The sequence below is a fragment of the Scomber scombrus genome, chromosome 15, assembly GCF_963691925.1.
Source record: "Scomber scombrus chromosome 15, fScoSco1.1, whole genome shotgun sequence".
In the NCBI taxonomy this organism is placed as follows: domain Eukaryota; kingdom Metazoa; phylum Chordata; class Actinopteri; order Scombriformes; family Scombridae; genus Scomber; species Scomber scombrus.
Genome location: NC_084984.1, coordinates 15,845,205 through 15,862,268, shown reverse-complemented (window position 1 = coordinate 15,862,268; position 17,064 = coordinate 15,845,205). Strand labels below are relative to the sequence as shown.

Here is a 17,064-nt window from a genome sequence, read left to right as displayed (position 1 = left end):
GTAAAGTGTAAAGAAAAAGTCTTATGTGCCCTGTAAAATACCAAATTACATGGGGAAAACAATAAAAAGTTACTCACAAAAAGAACTTTTTTTGATTCTCATATTGCATCATTAAAAGTAAATAAAGACTTTCGATAGTTGACTGTCATGTTCCAAAGGAAATCAAATCATTGCTGCAAACCATAGACTGTTTATGTTCTTAAATTAAAGAAAATACACTGTTTAAGTTTAAAACTTTTAATGTAACACATTACAAGAAAAGTACAATGTTTTGAGCCCAGTTTGGCTCTTTTTCAGGTACAGATGAATCAAAAATGTTTGGCTTATTTTACACAGAAACACAATAGAATAGAGAAATACAATATGAAAGCTATATAAAGAAATATAACCATTTTTTTCTTGTAATCTATTATATAAAAGAGAATACAAAACAAAATATATCTCATTACTTGTCATTTAACTCACATTACTGACAATCTAATTCTGTTGTCTGACCTTTCCTCCTGAACAGATTACATTTCATTTTCAGTACTAAACTCAGTTTGTTTTAAACAAAATATTCTATAATCTTAATACTTCCCTGTGTTTGCTGGTGTAATACTCATTTTGGCCACAGGAGGACACAAGTGTACCACTACCCCCATGTGTCTTTTTCATCTGTTTTCACAGCAACCACAACAAAAAAGTTAGAAAAACCTTTTTTCACCTATTCTTGAGCCATAAACACAGGAGAGAAAACAATTTAGATTAGACTTATAAAATGGATCTCCAGGGAAAAAATCTCACTTGCCTTTCAGGACTTTAATCAAACTGATATTGACTTTTTCTTTACAAGTGAACATTTCCTCACACTGCTAGTATTTTAGTGTGAGGTGAACCAGACACATCAGTCTGTTCCACGTACCTCACAGGCCACGTCTCCTCTCGCAGCTGGAGCCTACAGCTACAGCATTTTTATTTATTCCCCAAAAGTACCTCATGGCTTTATTTTGAACCAGTTCACATCTCATGTAAGGTTTAAATTCCCCATATCAGCCAACACAGACTTGTTATAGTTTATTGTGTATGAGCGAAACGGACAGTAAATTCAGTTACCCAATGACTCCACCTAGCAGTCTATAGTATGGCAATCATTGTTGTTATGTGTTGTGGAATTGGTATTGCACTTTTAAACAAAAGAAGGTTACAGGCCCTATTTGTGATTTTTTTTTTGTTTGTTAACAGTCTCTGGAAAATGTCTGTAAGGAAAATGATTAAAACAGAAATCCATCAAACAAAAAGGGTAAAAATTGATGCAGCAGAAGAGAGATATCTTCTTTTTTATCCCACATTTACTTTCTTGTCAAAATCTTTGGCCTACATTACCCACACTTTTAGATTGCAACCAACTGAAAACCCCAACACTCCTTCCAAGCATGTAAGAGAATCTATTGTGTAGAAACAGGATGGAGGTTTATGGCACAACTTCACCTACTTCCAAGGTGCATGGAGAGGAAAAAATAGTCTGAAGAAAGTCAAAGCTCCAGCAATACTTGTAGTATATAATAGAACTTTATTAATAGACCAACATAGTTCCGCTTTTGGCCTTCATCAGGGTCATCATAAAACACATTACAAGCAGTTTATATAGAGTATTTAAAAAAAACAGAAACATATCAAAAAGGTGCAAAAAGGAACCAATAATGTGCATCCAGATATGCATCAGCCAATGGGTAATCCACCAAAGTGGGTTGGGTACATGATCATATGACTTTAGGCCAGACCTGTTTACAAGTCATTTTTTACAAGTCCAAGTCAAGTCTCGAGTCTTTGAGCTAGAGTCCAAGTCAAGTCTCAAGTCTTTGAGGGTCAAGTCCAAGTCAAGTCTCAAGTCTCTGGTCAAGAGTCCGAGTCAAGTCTCAAGTCTCTCGCCAACACTAAATCAAATTCAAATTCTGACCTTAGAGCTGTACAATCCTTCATCCTGATCAGTTAGCTTTGCGAGCACCTGCCCATGTCTGTTTTTGTGGTGTGCTGTCACTGAAGTTTGTATGTATGTATCTGTTTGTATGTTGAGATGCCCTCTCCTGAAACTGTTACCAAATCTACCTTTGGCTATTACCTTGACCTAGACCTTGATATAGGACAGTATGAAAATGTATCAATTGTAGGTTCACTATAGAGAATCTACTGCAATGTGATGTGAAGAAACATACACTAAGAATTATTTCAATTGCATAACTGTATTTTCTTCAACAAAAAAATTATTATTTTAACAATGTTGTAAAATATAACAAAATGAACAAAACATGAACATCACAGAAACACTGCACTGCAGTTTAACACTGTGGTACAAACACATGTTCATTATTTTTTCTCCAAGATGCCTTTTATCTGCTGCTTAACACAACACACAATAGGGAATGTGTGGGGATAATATAAAAAATATATATATATATATATATATATATATATATATAAAATGACCATAGTTAACGCAACGTTGTGTTTTTTAATAATTAGTAGCGGAGCCACTAAGTTAGTGGCACTAAATAACGGAGTTGCGGTGGTTTCCTGTCTGAGCTTTCAAAATAAAACCTTTGCTATTGTGCGCTTCTTATTATTATTAACAAACAAATTTGGGGCTTGTCAATTACGGGAGAAATGACGGGAGGGCGGCGGGAGATGGTTTTGAAATATTGGAGAACCATGGAAAAACGGGAGTGTGAAGGCATTGTATCCAAACGTAATGATCTGAGGCACTCCTGCTGAACTTGTCGCACTCGCCATTGTCAATGTCTGATACTGAAGATGCGCGCTTCACACACGGTGCATGCGCGTGGCATGACGTTGGTGTTTACATCTAGCTCAGAGCCAGAGATCATACAAAAAGATGAATGACAGACAGGGGCGGACTGGGGTTTAAATTCAGCCCGGGAGTTTGGTGTCAAGAGGCCTTTTATCCGACCGCAAGAAGGACACAAGTGGAACCGTGATTTTAACACTACAACTTTAATTTAAGTGTAAAAATACTATATTACTACTACTATATACTACAGTGTGTTTTGCATTTGTGAGTGTGTGAGTGTGTGTGTGTGTGTGTGTGTGTGTGTGTGTGTGTGTGTGTGTGTGTGTGTGTGTGTGTGTGTGTGTGTGTGTGTTGATAAGCAATAAAAAAACAAGCAGCTTAGCAAAAATTTGGCAACAGAAACCAAACTCCAAAGATATACAGACCTATAACATCTAAATATCTCCCAAGAAAATCAAATTGTCTCATATCATTAACAAGCTTTTGAGCAGTGAACTTGTCTCTGCAACTCTGTTTATGACTGCATTGTTGTCTAAAGTCACCAGGGTCTCTTTCTCTGTTGACATTAGCATAAATGCCTCAAGATGCTCCTGTGTCAGTGTGGTCCTCAGTCTGTTCTTCACAAACTTGAGTGTGGAGAAAGTCGATGATAGGCATCAGTCAGCAGGTTGTATTTGGAAAGTATGTGGTAGACACATATGGCACAGTTTTTACAGGAGATGCAACTGTTGTTTGTCCGATCCACGTTTTCCTCATTTTCTGTCTCCTCAGCAGTCCACACAGTATATGACTCCAAATGGGGCAACCTAAGTCTTTCCCAATGGCTGGCAAGACTACATAGCTCAGCCTTCAGTCTTCCAGATGTGGCTCTGTCATCAAACCTAAGGAGACACTTACTGAGCTGTTGGAGTGATTCAGACGGAAGCCCCCTTTCTTTAACTGCACCAAAATTCCTTGGGTCGAGGCATGCAAAATCATCATACAGAGCTCCATTTGCTGCAAAGCGGGTCTGAATGCTCTCAGTGACAGTGTCCAAAATAACATTGTGCACCTTGACCCTGTATTGATCCTCTGCAGTCCACTCATGTTGTTCCTCTGCTCCCTCACCTGGCATGGTCTTCCTCTTTCTGATCTTTTTTTCAGGTAGATCGGCCTGGACCACTTCTTTGCATTCACCCTCCTCCAGCTTCTTATTTGCCCACTCAGCAAATACATTAGCTGCCTTTTTAACACCCTCCATGTCCCTGGTGCATGTTTTTAGTCTGTCTAAGGCCCCCATCACAAGCCGATGAGCAGTGATTAGGTCCATGTTGCTGGTCTGAAGGTATTTCGACAGTGGTGAGGTGATCTCAAAGATCCTCAAGAATATCTGTGCCGTAAGCAAAGTCTCATGCTTCAGTAGGGACTCAATGTAGCCCTTAGCTCTTGCTCTGATTTGTGCTTTCATTGACATATCTTCCACTATCCTTCTCAATGTTATGATCAAATCAACAAACAAGGCATTGTCTGGGTTACCAAAACAGCCAAATATCTTGCTCAGGGCTTGGTCTTTGGCCCACCACCTCGTCTCTCCAATGGGGGACAGCCGTCTGTGACGCTTGTCATCACTCACTTTCTCCCACATGTTCATACGCTTGTATGAGTCCTTGATAAATACAGCAACGTCATTCACAATGGAGAAAAGGGATGCACTTTCTATCACAACACCTGTAGTGTCTCCCAGAACAAGATTGAGCACATGTGCATAGCACCAGATGTGCACTTGGTTTGGGGACTCTGATGAGAGTAAAGTGGAGAACCCCTTGTACTGCCCTTGCATGTTTGCTGCTCCATCTGTAGAGTTACCAACACAGTTCTGGATATCAATATTGACCTTTGCCAGATTTTCTTTGAGCATTTTAACAAAATACTCCCCTGTTGTTGACTCACATGAAACGACACTGATGAGCTTTTCATGGACTGTGTCAGTCACATATCTGAGGGCAACAGCACACTGATCTGTAGAGGTAACATCTTGTGTCGTATCAATCTGTACCGAAAACATTCCTGCCTCCTTTACTTCCTTTGAAATGTTTTCTTTTATCAAGTGGCTGATGACGTTGATTATTTTGTTGACAGATGTGCTAGAAAGCAGTGTAACCAGGGATCCCCTGCCTTTAGCCCCAGCTTCATGTAGGCTCTTGCTTTTCTTTATACACTCACTAATGTTCTTCAAGGGAAACATCAAATTTGCTTAACAGCAGGATCATTTCCAAGAAGTTTCCATGGTCATGAGCCATGTTTTCCCATGTGTATGCAGCCTCAAAATTAGTGCCCCTGTAACTGAGACCACATTTTCCAATGACCTTTATCACTTCTATGATACGATCCATAACTTGACGTTTTTTTCTGACCTGTTCACGTTGAATTGAAGCTTGTTTTCCTCCAAGTAGACTTGCTACATCTGCTTTGTTGGCCTTCATGAAATAAGCTTCAGCACTATCTCTGTGCACTTGGTTTCTTTCATGCTCCTCTATTCTTTGATGTACATGCTTCCATGCTTTCATCCCACCTTTAACAAAAGCACTGTCACCTGCACCTGGCTTTGCGTATGCCAAACATACTGTACAGTATAGGGAGTTTTCTTTCTCACAGTAGGTAAGCCACTTTCTCTTTATACCATCTTTGGTTTGATAAATACACATGCCTTTTCTGGGGGGTTGTTGAGGATGGTAAGAAAAAAAGAGATCTAAATCTTTGGAGGCTGGGCGTGCATAAAAATCAAAACCCTCATCTTCAATTTCAACTGATGTCTCTGCCTCTGTTTCCCCTGTGCTGGGCCCTGCCTTTCCCTGTACATCTGCATGAAAAGAACATAGGTAATAACAAAAATTAGCTATAAGTCATTAATATTGGGGGGGAAAACAGATATCTATTTCAGAACATAACTGCAGGAGTAAATGGGCTCATTGTTTCTATGTGACTTGAGTTGGAACATCAATATATAACATCTTGATACTATTCCATGCATTTCCTGTGCAGTGCACCTATACCTGACACTGTTGGTCTTTTCTCCTCCTCCTCCTTCTCCTCTTCCTGTTCCACCTTCTCCTCCTCCTCCTCCTCCTCCTCTTCCTGTCCCTCCACATCTGTTTCTTTGTCCTGACACTGGTACTGACTTATACTGGCTTTGTTTGCTAATAATAACAATAACAGCAACAATGATAAATGTTAAAGCACTGTTGTAAAGAATTCACAGTGTTAGAGCACATACATTCAACATACACACTCACTCTTTTGTTTTGATTTTGATAATCTGCTCATAGTTTTTTTTGTAAAATAATTACTCACTTTAATGTAATTCTCTTGAGCTGGTAAAATGGCAATACATTCATGTAGAAACAGAGCAGGAAAACATAATGCACAGCCTGAATTTAAATAGGCTTAAATCTTTTTAACTTTGAACACAGAGACTCTCCTGAAATATGTTTGTTGAGTAATTTAAAATATATACTTGCAATAAAGAAATGTATCTATGTTCTTTTAATTGATAACGCAGATTAGTGATGCATATGGTGTAACATTGATAGCTACTACCTTTAAAGTTATCTTAACACATCCAAAAACACAAGCACGTTACATGCCAAGTCTGTGATGATAGGGTCATGTCGGCTGCACTTGCTAACCTACTGTGGCCGTGCTACTCGGACCCGTGTCATCAGCGGCCTGGCTGACTGCAGCCCCTCCACGGAAAAGATCCGTTATTTTCGCACATTTGGCTGCATCCTGTACTAACAACTTTTTCTTTTTAGCCCTTACTTTCTCCGCCCCACCCATTTCTTTTTCTTGTCTCTTTCTTTTCGCCATGCTTGCTGAATGCTCATACCATCCGGACCTTCTCTCTCTTTTTTTCAAACAAAACAGGAAAATACTTTAATGACTGACTGAGCAGCCGAGCCAATCATATTTTGCCTCTGACAGAAACATGCATAGGTCTGGAAACATGGATCAGTTCAATTTGGGAGGGGCCGCTCGTTTCCCCCCCTTAATTTGCAAAACATTAGATTGATCCGGTCTGACGTCCTACCGACTTTGTGTTACCTGCGGCCGGGGCTGTGAGGGCAGGCTGCTGTGGCTCCGCTTTATTAACATCATTAATTTAAAAAACAAACAAACAAAAAAACGCTCCGACCACCGGCCGGTTAGGGCCTGGAATAGACCGGCCGTTCGGGAAAAGTCCAGAATTTCCCGATGGTCAGTCCGCCCCTGATGACAGATAAATAATGAGAATAATAATAATAACATGAAATAAAGGTTGTTCGCGAGTCTCGAGCCTCGAGTCGAAGTCAAGTCTGAAGTCTTTTGAGGTCGAGTCCAAGTCGAGTCTGAAGTCACAGTTTAGTGAGACTTAAGTGCAACTCGAGTCCAAGTCGCGAGTCCGAGTCCCCAGCTCTGCTTTAGGCCAATCAAATAACATGGGTGACACCATATTTGGTCCATGGTGTCACCCATATTTATTGGATACTCAATTTGCCTCGCTGCCTGTCCGGGACAATGATTGGTCTGAAGTCATATGACCATGTACCCAACCCACCTTGGTGGATTACCCATTGCCTGATACATGTCATGTTTTCAATACCCATATAAATACTGCTTGTGATGTGTTTTATGATTACTTTGATGAAAGCCACAATCCGAAATGCATTGGCCTGTTAATAAAGTTCTCCTACTACAAGTGTTGCTGGGGAACTTATGCCACTAAACTTGCAAAAAGCAAGGAAGAACCTGTCTGTTCGGGGCTACTGTAGAAACATGGTGGTGCAACATTGCAGGCTCCATGGAAGAGGACCTGCTCTGTAGATATACAGGGCTCATTCAAAGGTAACAAAACACAACAATTATTATTTTCATTGGATAACACACAAATTAAACTATACTATATAAACTATACATTTCCGCCAAGTCTGAGCTGCAATGGTAACTACATTAACCACTGAAACTTCTATTGGAACTCAAGCACTGAATTAAAAAAAAAAAAAAGAAGTGTTTAGGATGCAAACTTGTGACACGGACTTGAGTGTATGTTTTATATAAACTCTAATTGAAAATGTGACTCCAACAAGCTTCAAATTCAAACTGAAAATTCCTTTTTTTCTAAGGAAGTTAAAAATGCTGACCAGCTCATTTTAAAAACATTGGACTTCTCACAGAAAAAATATGCACTCATGACAAAATTTTGCGTTACAGATGATCTGAAATCAAAGGACAATTACGTAGAGGAAACCTACGGTGGCCGGTAAGTGCAAAACAAAATTACAAAGTGCAAAACACTTTTACAAAGCATGAAACACATTTACATGTTGGGAAACATTTGTACATGTTGTTAAACAAAATTACATAAGCCAAACACTTTTACCACAGACAAAACAAATTTACATTTTAGAAAACAAATTTACAAGTTGCGAAACAAATTTACAAGTGGCAGAACACTTTTACAAATCCCGAAACAAATTTACAAACGCCAGAATCTCACGGAAGGGGAATGTACCAAAGGCCGGAAGTGATTGAGGATGAGGTCAAAAAGTTTGTATGGCGGAAAAGACTTGATGGAGTGCATGGATGTAGTGAAAGTTTATGGATGATGTTTTGCCCGTTTTGTGGGAACAACTTGAGCCAATTCACGCGGTTCTGTTTTTCGTGCGGACGTTCTTTAGAATGTTTAATGAACGCGGACCAGACGGAAGGACCAAGCGCACAGGAGACATCAAATAAGCAGCCGGTGTCGTGCCAAAAAGTGATAATATGCATATACAAACAATTATCACACATTATCACAACTGTGGCCAAAAGAAGTGTAGTTTGTAGCGAAATAAGGCATGGCAATTACGTGATAGACATGTCTCTACAGTATGTTTTAGATTTATGGGTGTGTTTTCAATAAAGAAATGATCACTTTTGCAATGATCCTCGTGACTCTGCATTGTTTTTTATCTGATCTGGGCCCTACGTAGTATTTGCTTCCCATGTTTGGATGTGTTTTGTATATATAATATTATTGTTTATGCCTACTATTAAAATAACAAACAGTTTTCACCTGCCAAAAATTGATTGGAGGCCAAATGCAGTTACTGAATGGTTATTTCTGCCTAAAAATGACTTGATCTCATTCATAAGCTTCATAATATAAACACTAGAGCTCACAGGACAGTTTTGAACTCTTTTAAAGGACCATTACAACACAAAATAAGGCATTTTCACCTGCCAGAAATTGATTATAGCTCCACTCCAATAATCTCCTCAGTTACTCATTAGTTTTACAGACAGTGTTGTATTGGTTAAATGATATATTTAGCAATGTTAGGCCTCCTGGTAGCACTAAGTCAAAGGTCATGGGGTAACTAAAATCAATATGTTTTATTCATGAGTGCACATTGTGTCAGGAAATGTAGGAATAATGACTCAGAAGATCCTGTTTGTTTTAAAACTGATGGTCGGTGATGATGGTGTTAATCTTCATCATTTGGTGACAGTAAGGAAAAGTTGCTGCTACAGCAAGAAAGTCATATAGTTATAACATGATAGAGAAATGTTTCCTCAAGTGAGTCCAGGGGTAACCTGTGGCATAGGCATGTAACAATTATATGACAATAAATTGTATTCACCTTTGGCGCACAATGAGTGAGACAAGGTTACTTTTGTTTTTTCTTACAGACAGGTTAGTTTGTGTACAGCTTTTGGAAATACACAGCTATCCTCCCTTCTTATAGGACAGTTCATTTTCAAGTGTGTCTTAAAACAACAATCAGAAGCCCAAATGAACATTGAAACCTGTTTTTTCTTGCTGTAATTATTCATCCTGTTCATACTGACCATTAGAAGATCTATTCATAATACTGTGGTGAGAGTTGGGGGAGGCTCCACTAGTGAGCGACATCAGGAGCGGAGACTCCGTGATTAGTGATCTGATGCAGCTGTGACTGATGGCAACATGGAAGGAGACGAACAATGAAAAGGCGGGCAGATGGGGCAGGACGGGGTTGGAGCAACATGTTTGGTGGCACGGCACTCTGGTAGGAAGACGGGAGGGTATCGTTCGCAGTTAAATAGAGCTGCCGGCGATGAAGACAGGTAGTCTAGGGGAAGCTGTTCCTGTGTCAGGAGGGGTTAAACCAGGGCCCACATTAGAGAGTGCTGTGCTGCTTCTGCTCCCTGTGTGCCGCCTGGTGGCCTGTGCCAGCATTCACCCGGGCGCCATCAAGTTCCTGTCTCACCGTCCAGTGAAGCCGTTTCCCCGGGGAGTTGGACGGTGGCACAAGCTCATACCCCGGGGGAGGGTCTCGGCGAGTTAAGTACATTGTATGGACTTTGTTCTTATTCCTTTGTGTTTTGTTTATTGTATGCCTATGTATTTGTTATATTGTGTGGTCGGCTATTTTTGTAGTTTTAATAGTGTGGAGCGGGAGGGCTGATTAGGGGGTAGGTGACGAGTCGTGGGCTGGGCATTGCGTCTTACCTGCAGTGCCTCCTAGCGGAGGGTGTCAGCATGCTAAGTAACTTGTCTTATGCTAAAGTTTAGCCGTGTGGGGGTGGTTCTTCAAAATAGCGTGCTGTGTTTAAAGGTGTGCCTTAAAAGCTAGTGAGACTAGCCCTGTGTGCAGTGGATTTAAGGTGTGGTGTTGCAAGCCTTGTGTGTGTGCTGTGTTCAACAATTTCTTGATATAGTGTTAATAAAGATTGTTCCTTTTTGTATGCCATCTCTTTCTGTGTGTTTATTCAAGGGTCTGACAGTTTTAGCATTTTATTGCTAGAGTTAATGCACATTTATTACAATACACTTACAATGTAAGTAATGGAGGACTAAATCCACAGTCCTCCTCCTGTGTAAAAAATGTATTTAAAAGTTGATCTGAAGCTAATGAGCTTCAGCCGTCCAAATGAGTCAAATCAAGTCAACACACGAAAGCACACATAGATTATCAAATTTATATTAAATGTGACCATAATATACAAAATGAACATCATGATGTATTGAAGACTTTGACCTTGTCATTGAGACCAAAAACTCATCAGGAAAATGTTTACTATGGTAATAAATCAAAGGAGAAGTAGGGTCATTTTCTCAGACTTTCATACAATCTGACTTCTCTCTGGAGCCAGTGGAGTCGCCCCCTGATGGCCATTAGAGATACTGCAGGTTGAGATGATGTTTGTGTAAACCCGTCTGAAGTTGAATGGTATTCTGAATTTCACCTGTTTTGTCAAAAAGCCTTCAGAGAAGTGTATTAAATGTGAGAAAATGATCATAAAGCCATTAAATTATTGGAACACACTTTAATTTAATAACTCACTGTTGTCAGTCAGGTTTTTTAATCAATACATATAAATTGATCTGATTATAGGGAAGAGTTAAAGAAATACGCATCCATCACCAAACCCTGGCATACCAACTAGTATTTTACATCTAAATAAACTGTTAAAATGGTGAGTTGGTCTTTGAGACTTGAAGTGGATGTTTTACTGTCAGAACCAGAGCCCAAGACCAGAGCTGAGTTCTTAAAATATTCATGTGAAATCACTCTGGATCCAAACACAGAAAATACACGACTGTTATCTGAGGGGAACAGAAAAGTTGAACGAATAAAACAAAAGCAGTCTTATTCTAGTCACCCAGACAGATTCACTTGATGGTGTCAGGTCCTGAGTAGAGAGAGTCTGACTGGACGTTGTTACTGAGAGGTGGAGTGGAGAGGAGAAGTTTATGTAGCAGTCGCATACAAGAATATCAGCAGAGCAGGATTGTCGGATGAATGCCTATTTATCTTGGGCTTTAGATTGTGACACTAACAGTTATACATTTTTGATCAACAACATTGAAACTCCCGTCTCAGGTCCTGGTTCCTCCAGAGTTGGAGTGTAGCTGGATCACAGAGCAGGTATTCTGTCCTTCTACAGCGTCTCTGAAACCATGACTCTCCTCCACAGAGTCCAGACCACATTCACTCAGCCTCTCTATGCTGGACTTTAGCTTTATTATGGAGTCACAGCTGAGTTGTGTAAACTGAAATAGACAGAAGTCATTTCAGACTTCATGTGTCAGATTCTGTGTTGTAATTATTCATGTTTTTGTCTCCATGTTTCTGAACTGCACAGAGATCAGCTGTCAATCAAACTGGAGTTGTCAACACCTTTTTCTTTTCATTTGTTCTGTAGATAATTTCAGTTCCTTGTGTGCTGTTGTTTCTTAAACAGAGAAAACAGCATAACTTCCTTCCTCATAGATATTTTGTTGTCATCAATCAAACTGTAATTATCATGATAATAATCAACCTGGAGATCATTAATGATGTTGTTAAACATAGCTGCCATTTGTGGTTAAACTAGCTGATTGTGTGGATGAAGTCAATCTGCACATGAAATCACTGAACAAAAGTCATTGATCAGAATGATTTGATGTGTGAACAATCTGAAGCTTTAAATAATCAATAAAGATGATTTTTAATAGTGAGACAGTATTTTCCTCTGTCTTCATTTCAAGATCTCATTAAAAACTTAAATATTCTTTGTATTGTGTTTGCAGAAGTATATGGCACACATCATTCTTGATTTAACATTGACTATAACTGAAACTTTGTGTTTGATATACAACTTAACATATTATTTAACACAATTAAACTAATGAAAATGGTATGGTATACTCTTTCATACCATCAGCCATCAGACTGTACAACACCACAATTCCCAGTACCTGCCACTTCCACTAAAAAAAGACTGATGCTATCCTTACTGTGTAAATCCTAGGAACATTGCACATATGTATATTATCTCAGGAACTTCTGCATATTGCACATTTATTTATGGCTGATTTATTTACACAGAGATTGTTTACTGTATGTAGTATTTTGTTTTTATTTTATCTATTTTTGTCACCTTCACCCTTACACTGCTACTCCCCCCCCCCCCCCCCCCCCTCCATTGTACTGCTTGAGTCAACTTTGAATTTCTACCATCAATAAAAAAGCGTCTTATCTTAACAACAATTACAAAAGTATATTATTATCATTATTATTAATAATAATAATAAAAATAAAATAATAATAGTAATAATTTCGTGGTATTTTTATATTAATATTTATTGATATATTTTTTTCTATTTTTCTTTAAAAATAACGCCGAATGTTTTCTTTTCTATGTCAGGTCTACATCCGCGCAGGCTGTGAACGGTCATTCATCGCAACTCTCACTTTTCCTTTAAATAAAAAAAAAGCTACCCTCCTCATAATTCTACACAATATTACATCTGTGTATTTTAATCGATTATACTTATGTTTTAATTATCTTCCATGATCGTGTTATGGTGTATTTGTGTGTGTGTGTGATGGAACTATATTTTATAGTTCCACCGGGTGGGTCAGCGGAAGGATACCCCGATGTGTGTTCCCTATAAAAGCCGCTTCGCCGCTTTTGTTTAGCAAACAGCAAACAGGAGCAGACACATAGAGATATTAACCCCGCTGGGAAACATTTGTCTGTAAGTATTTGGGGGTTTTAAAAACGGATGATCACCATGTAACTACTGACTCTTTAATATATGTTGTTGCCAGATGTTATAATTGATAAATAGACTTTAAATTTGCCGCCTGTGACCCAAATATTATGAGCTACGTCAGCTGTTTTTGGGAGCTAGTGAGGCTAACAGGGGCCTATAGATAGATAGATAGATAGATAGATAGATAGAAACTTTATTGATCCCCTTGGGGAAATTTAGGGTCCAGCAGCTTAATACACAAGACATCAAAGAACAATATACTAAAAAAATTAAGTACAAAATACAATATACTAAATAAGAAAACCAAATAGATAACACTAGTGAGTCAAACAATTCAGTACAGGATTTAAAAAATGATTGATATAAGATTGAAAATGGTCGAGGATGATTTGGTGACCGAGTTAATGTTAAAATACGTAATTAAAGCACGACGTTTCAGTTGTGAAGCGACGCCAGTGAAACAAAAACAGGAAGCATCTGGTTAAAGTGAATAAATAAAGATTCATCCAGTAACATCTGCAGGATAATGCTGCTGCTGCTGCTGCTGTGTAGTCATAAACATTACAGAAGAAAAGTCGCTCGTTGTGTGACCCAAATAAACAGCAACGCCTTATTGCCGGAAATGAGTGAGCAACCATAGAAATACTTCTTAAATTGTACTTTAAAAGTCATTTTTCTTTATTTAAAAATGCTGAGTAATTGTTTTCCAATGTTTGTGGACATCAATAAACACCATTTATTTCAAGTTTCTGCATTGGTATATAATGACAAAAGTGTAAGAGTAGACATCGTAGTTTTAGCCCCTTGACAGTGGAGAAAAAATACTTTAAAATGGAAGATGAACAGTAAATGAGTATGATTAAATGAATAAAACCTCAGTATATGGCCTGACATCTAATGTATGATTAAATACATATATGCACAAACATGGATATAAAGATACATTTATTGATCCCACAGTGGGGAAAATTAATTGCTACAGCAGCTCAAAAAAATAGTGATATATAAAAAAAAAACCAACAAAGACAAATATATACAACAATAAAATTAAAAACTAAATAAAAAGACCCTAAAATGCAATTATAACATATATATATATATATATATATATATATATATATACACACACACACACACACACACACACACAACAATAATAAAATTATAAACTAAGTAAAAGGACCTTAAAGTGCAACTATAACAAATATACAACAATAAAATTAAAAACTAAATAAAAAGACCCTAAAATGCAATTATAACACATATATATATATATATATATATATATATATATATATATATATACACACAACAATAATGAAATTATAAACTAAGTAAAAGGACCTTAAAGTGCAACTATAACAAATATACAACAATAAAAATGTAAAACTAAAAAAAAAAGTCATGCTGAGTCATACCAAATAAGGAGCACTGATGCAAGTATAATTTCAGAGCATTACTTCATAGATTACGATATTAAAGCCGCCTCAAGCTTAATTTCAAAGCAATTGTTCACTTTTTCAATCATTAATTATGTTTTCTCTCTTTTCTCTACAGTGTAAAAATGCAGATCTTTGTAAAGACCCTGACCGGCAAGACCATCACTTTAGAGGTGGAGCCCAGCGACACCATTGAAAACGTGAAGGCAAAGATCCAGGATAAGGAGGGCATCCCACCTGACCAGCAGAGGCTTATCTTTGCAGGCAAGCAGCTCGAAGACGGCCGCACCCTCTCTGACTACAACATCCAGAAGGAGTCCACCCTGCACCTTGTGCTCCGCCTGAGGGGAGGCATGCAGATCTTTGTGAAGACCCTCACTGGTAAGACCATCACTCTAGAGGTGGAGCCAAGTGACACCATCGAGAACGTCAAGGCTAAAATCCAGGATAAGGAAGGCATCCCTCCTGACCAGCAGAGGCTGATCTTTGCCGGAAAGCAGCTGGAAGATGGCCGCACCCTCTCCGACTACAACATCCAGAAGGAGTCCACCCTGCATTTGGTCCTGCGTCTGAGAGGAGGCATGCAGATCTTCGTGAAAACCCTGACTGGTAAGACCATCACCCTGGAAGTGGAGCCCAGCGACACCATTGAAAACGTGAAGGCTAAGATCCAGGATAAGGAAGGCATCCCTCCTGACCAGCAGAGGCTGATCTTTGCAGGAAAGCAGCTGGAAGATGGCCGCACCCTCTCCGACTACAACATCCAGAAGGAGTCAACTCTCCACCTTGTGCTGCGTCTCCGTGGAGGAAACTAAGCTGCTTCTGCTAATAATAAAATGTCTCAGTAAAAACCACAAACCACCATATATTCCAGTGTTAAATCACTCCTCCTGATCAGCTGTCATTCCATTCTTTTTTAAATTTTTTTTATTTGGAAGTTTCAATAAAGGTTGAGCATTCCTGAAACTTGCTTTTATATCTGCTATTAATACTTTTGTTTTTTTGCACATTTTGCCAGCTTGAAATTTTTTTGGATGACAGGTTTTAAAGATAATTGGAGGAATGGATTTGTGTTTAAAAGAGTTTTAAGGTACAATGTGTTTGGATCTGAGACAGAAATGCTTATTCTGGTTTCATTATGGCCTTCAGTGCAAAGCATCTATAGAAAATCCTGCTGTTACAAATGTTGAGCATAAATATAATAATTAAAAAAAAGCTTCTCACTGTCAACTGGTTGCTTCTGAGTTTTATTTATATCACTCCTCTTCCAATATGTTAAACAATCATACACATACTGTTTATCTAATCTGTCTAATGAGATTAAACTGAATTAGAATCATAGTTTCTGTAGGTTTTTGGTACTTTTAAGTAGGAATAATTTAAATATTTAGCCACTAGTTGTCACCAGAGACCAATTAAAACACTGAGGTTGAAGATGTGTTACAGCCAGATTAACACTAAGAGGAATTAGAATATACTGTACTATAAATAATACACATGCATTATAACTTACACATTTATATTATACATACAGTGCTGTAATGTATTTTTCATGTAGAAGACAGTTACATGACACCTTTTTTTTAGTTTTTAATTTTTATTGTATATTTATGTTATAATTGCACTTTAGGTCCTTTTACTTAGTTTATAATTGTATTGCTGTATATTTTTTTTTTTTTTTTTTCTATCACTATTTTTTGAGCTGCTGTAGCAATTAATTTTCCCCACTGTGGGATCAATAAATGTATCTTATCTTTATCTTTACACTATTCTCTGCGGGGCTGCAACAATTAATCAAACAATTCATATGTAACTTGATCAGGAAAGGAAAACTGCTCGCTGCAGCTTCTAAAAAGTGATAATTTGTTTTTTTCATTGTAAACAGATTATCTTTTAGTTTTGGACAAAAATGACATTTGAAAACATCACTTTGGGCTGTGAGGAATTATAACCGACATATCGATCAGTGGATTAATTAATCTCTTGTTCAAAGTGTGTTATATCACTTCATGGTCTTACATGAACAGTAAAAGCAGAGAAGGGATTTCTGGTACAACTTCAGCTACTTCCATTGTGCACAGAGAAAGGGAAGAAAGTGTGTTAGTCTCACTGTGAAGTTGTTACACTTACACATTTAATTTTGAAAAAGCTCGTATTTTACCATTCAAACTGCTTTAATGCTGAACAAAGCAGAAACAATTGGATCAAAGTTAAGCACACTGAATCATGTAAATTAGATGTTTTCAAAGACCAAAGGAGCTCCGAACAGCTTCAGGGGAAGGCTGAGTGAATGGAAATGAAAATTACATCAG

General features: G+C 38.1%; 1 protein-coding gene across 1 annotated transcript; it reads left to right on the top strand.

Moving 5' to 3' along the window:
* The first annotated feature begins 13,213 nt into the window (after positions 1-13,213).
* LOC133995113 (polyubiquitin-B) lies at positions 13,214-15,603 on the top strand. The gene is made up of 2 exons (XM_062434413.1): positions 13,214-13,295; positions 14,871-15,603. The coding sequence occupies exon 2, from the start codon at positions 14,878-14,880 to the stop codon at positions 15,565-15,567; it is 690 nt and encodes a 229-aa protein (XP_062290397.1). The 5' UTR covers positions 13,214-13,295; positions 14,871-14,877; the 3' UTR covers positions 15,568-15,603.
* The last annotated feature ends 1,461 nt before the right edge of the window (positions 15,604-17,064 follow it).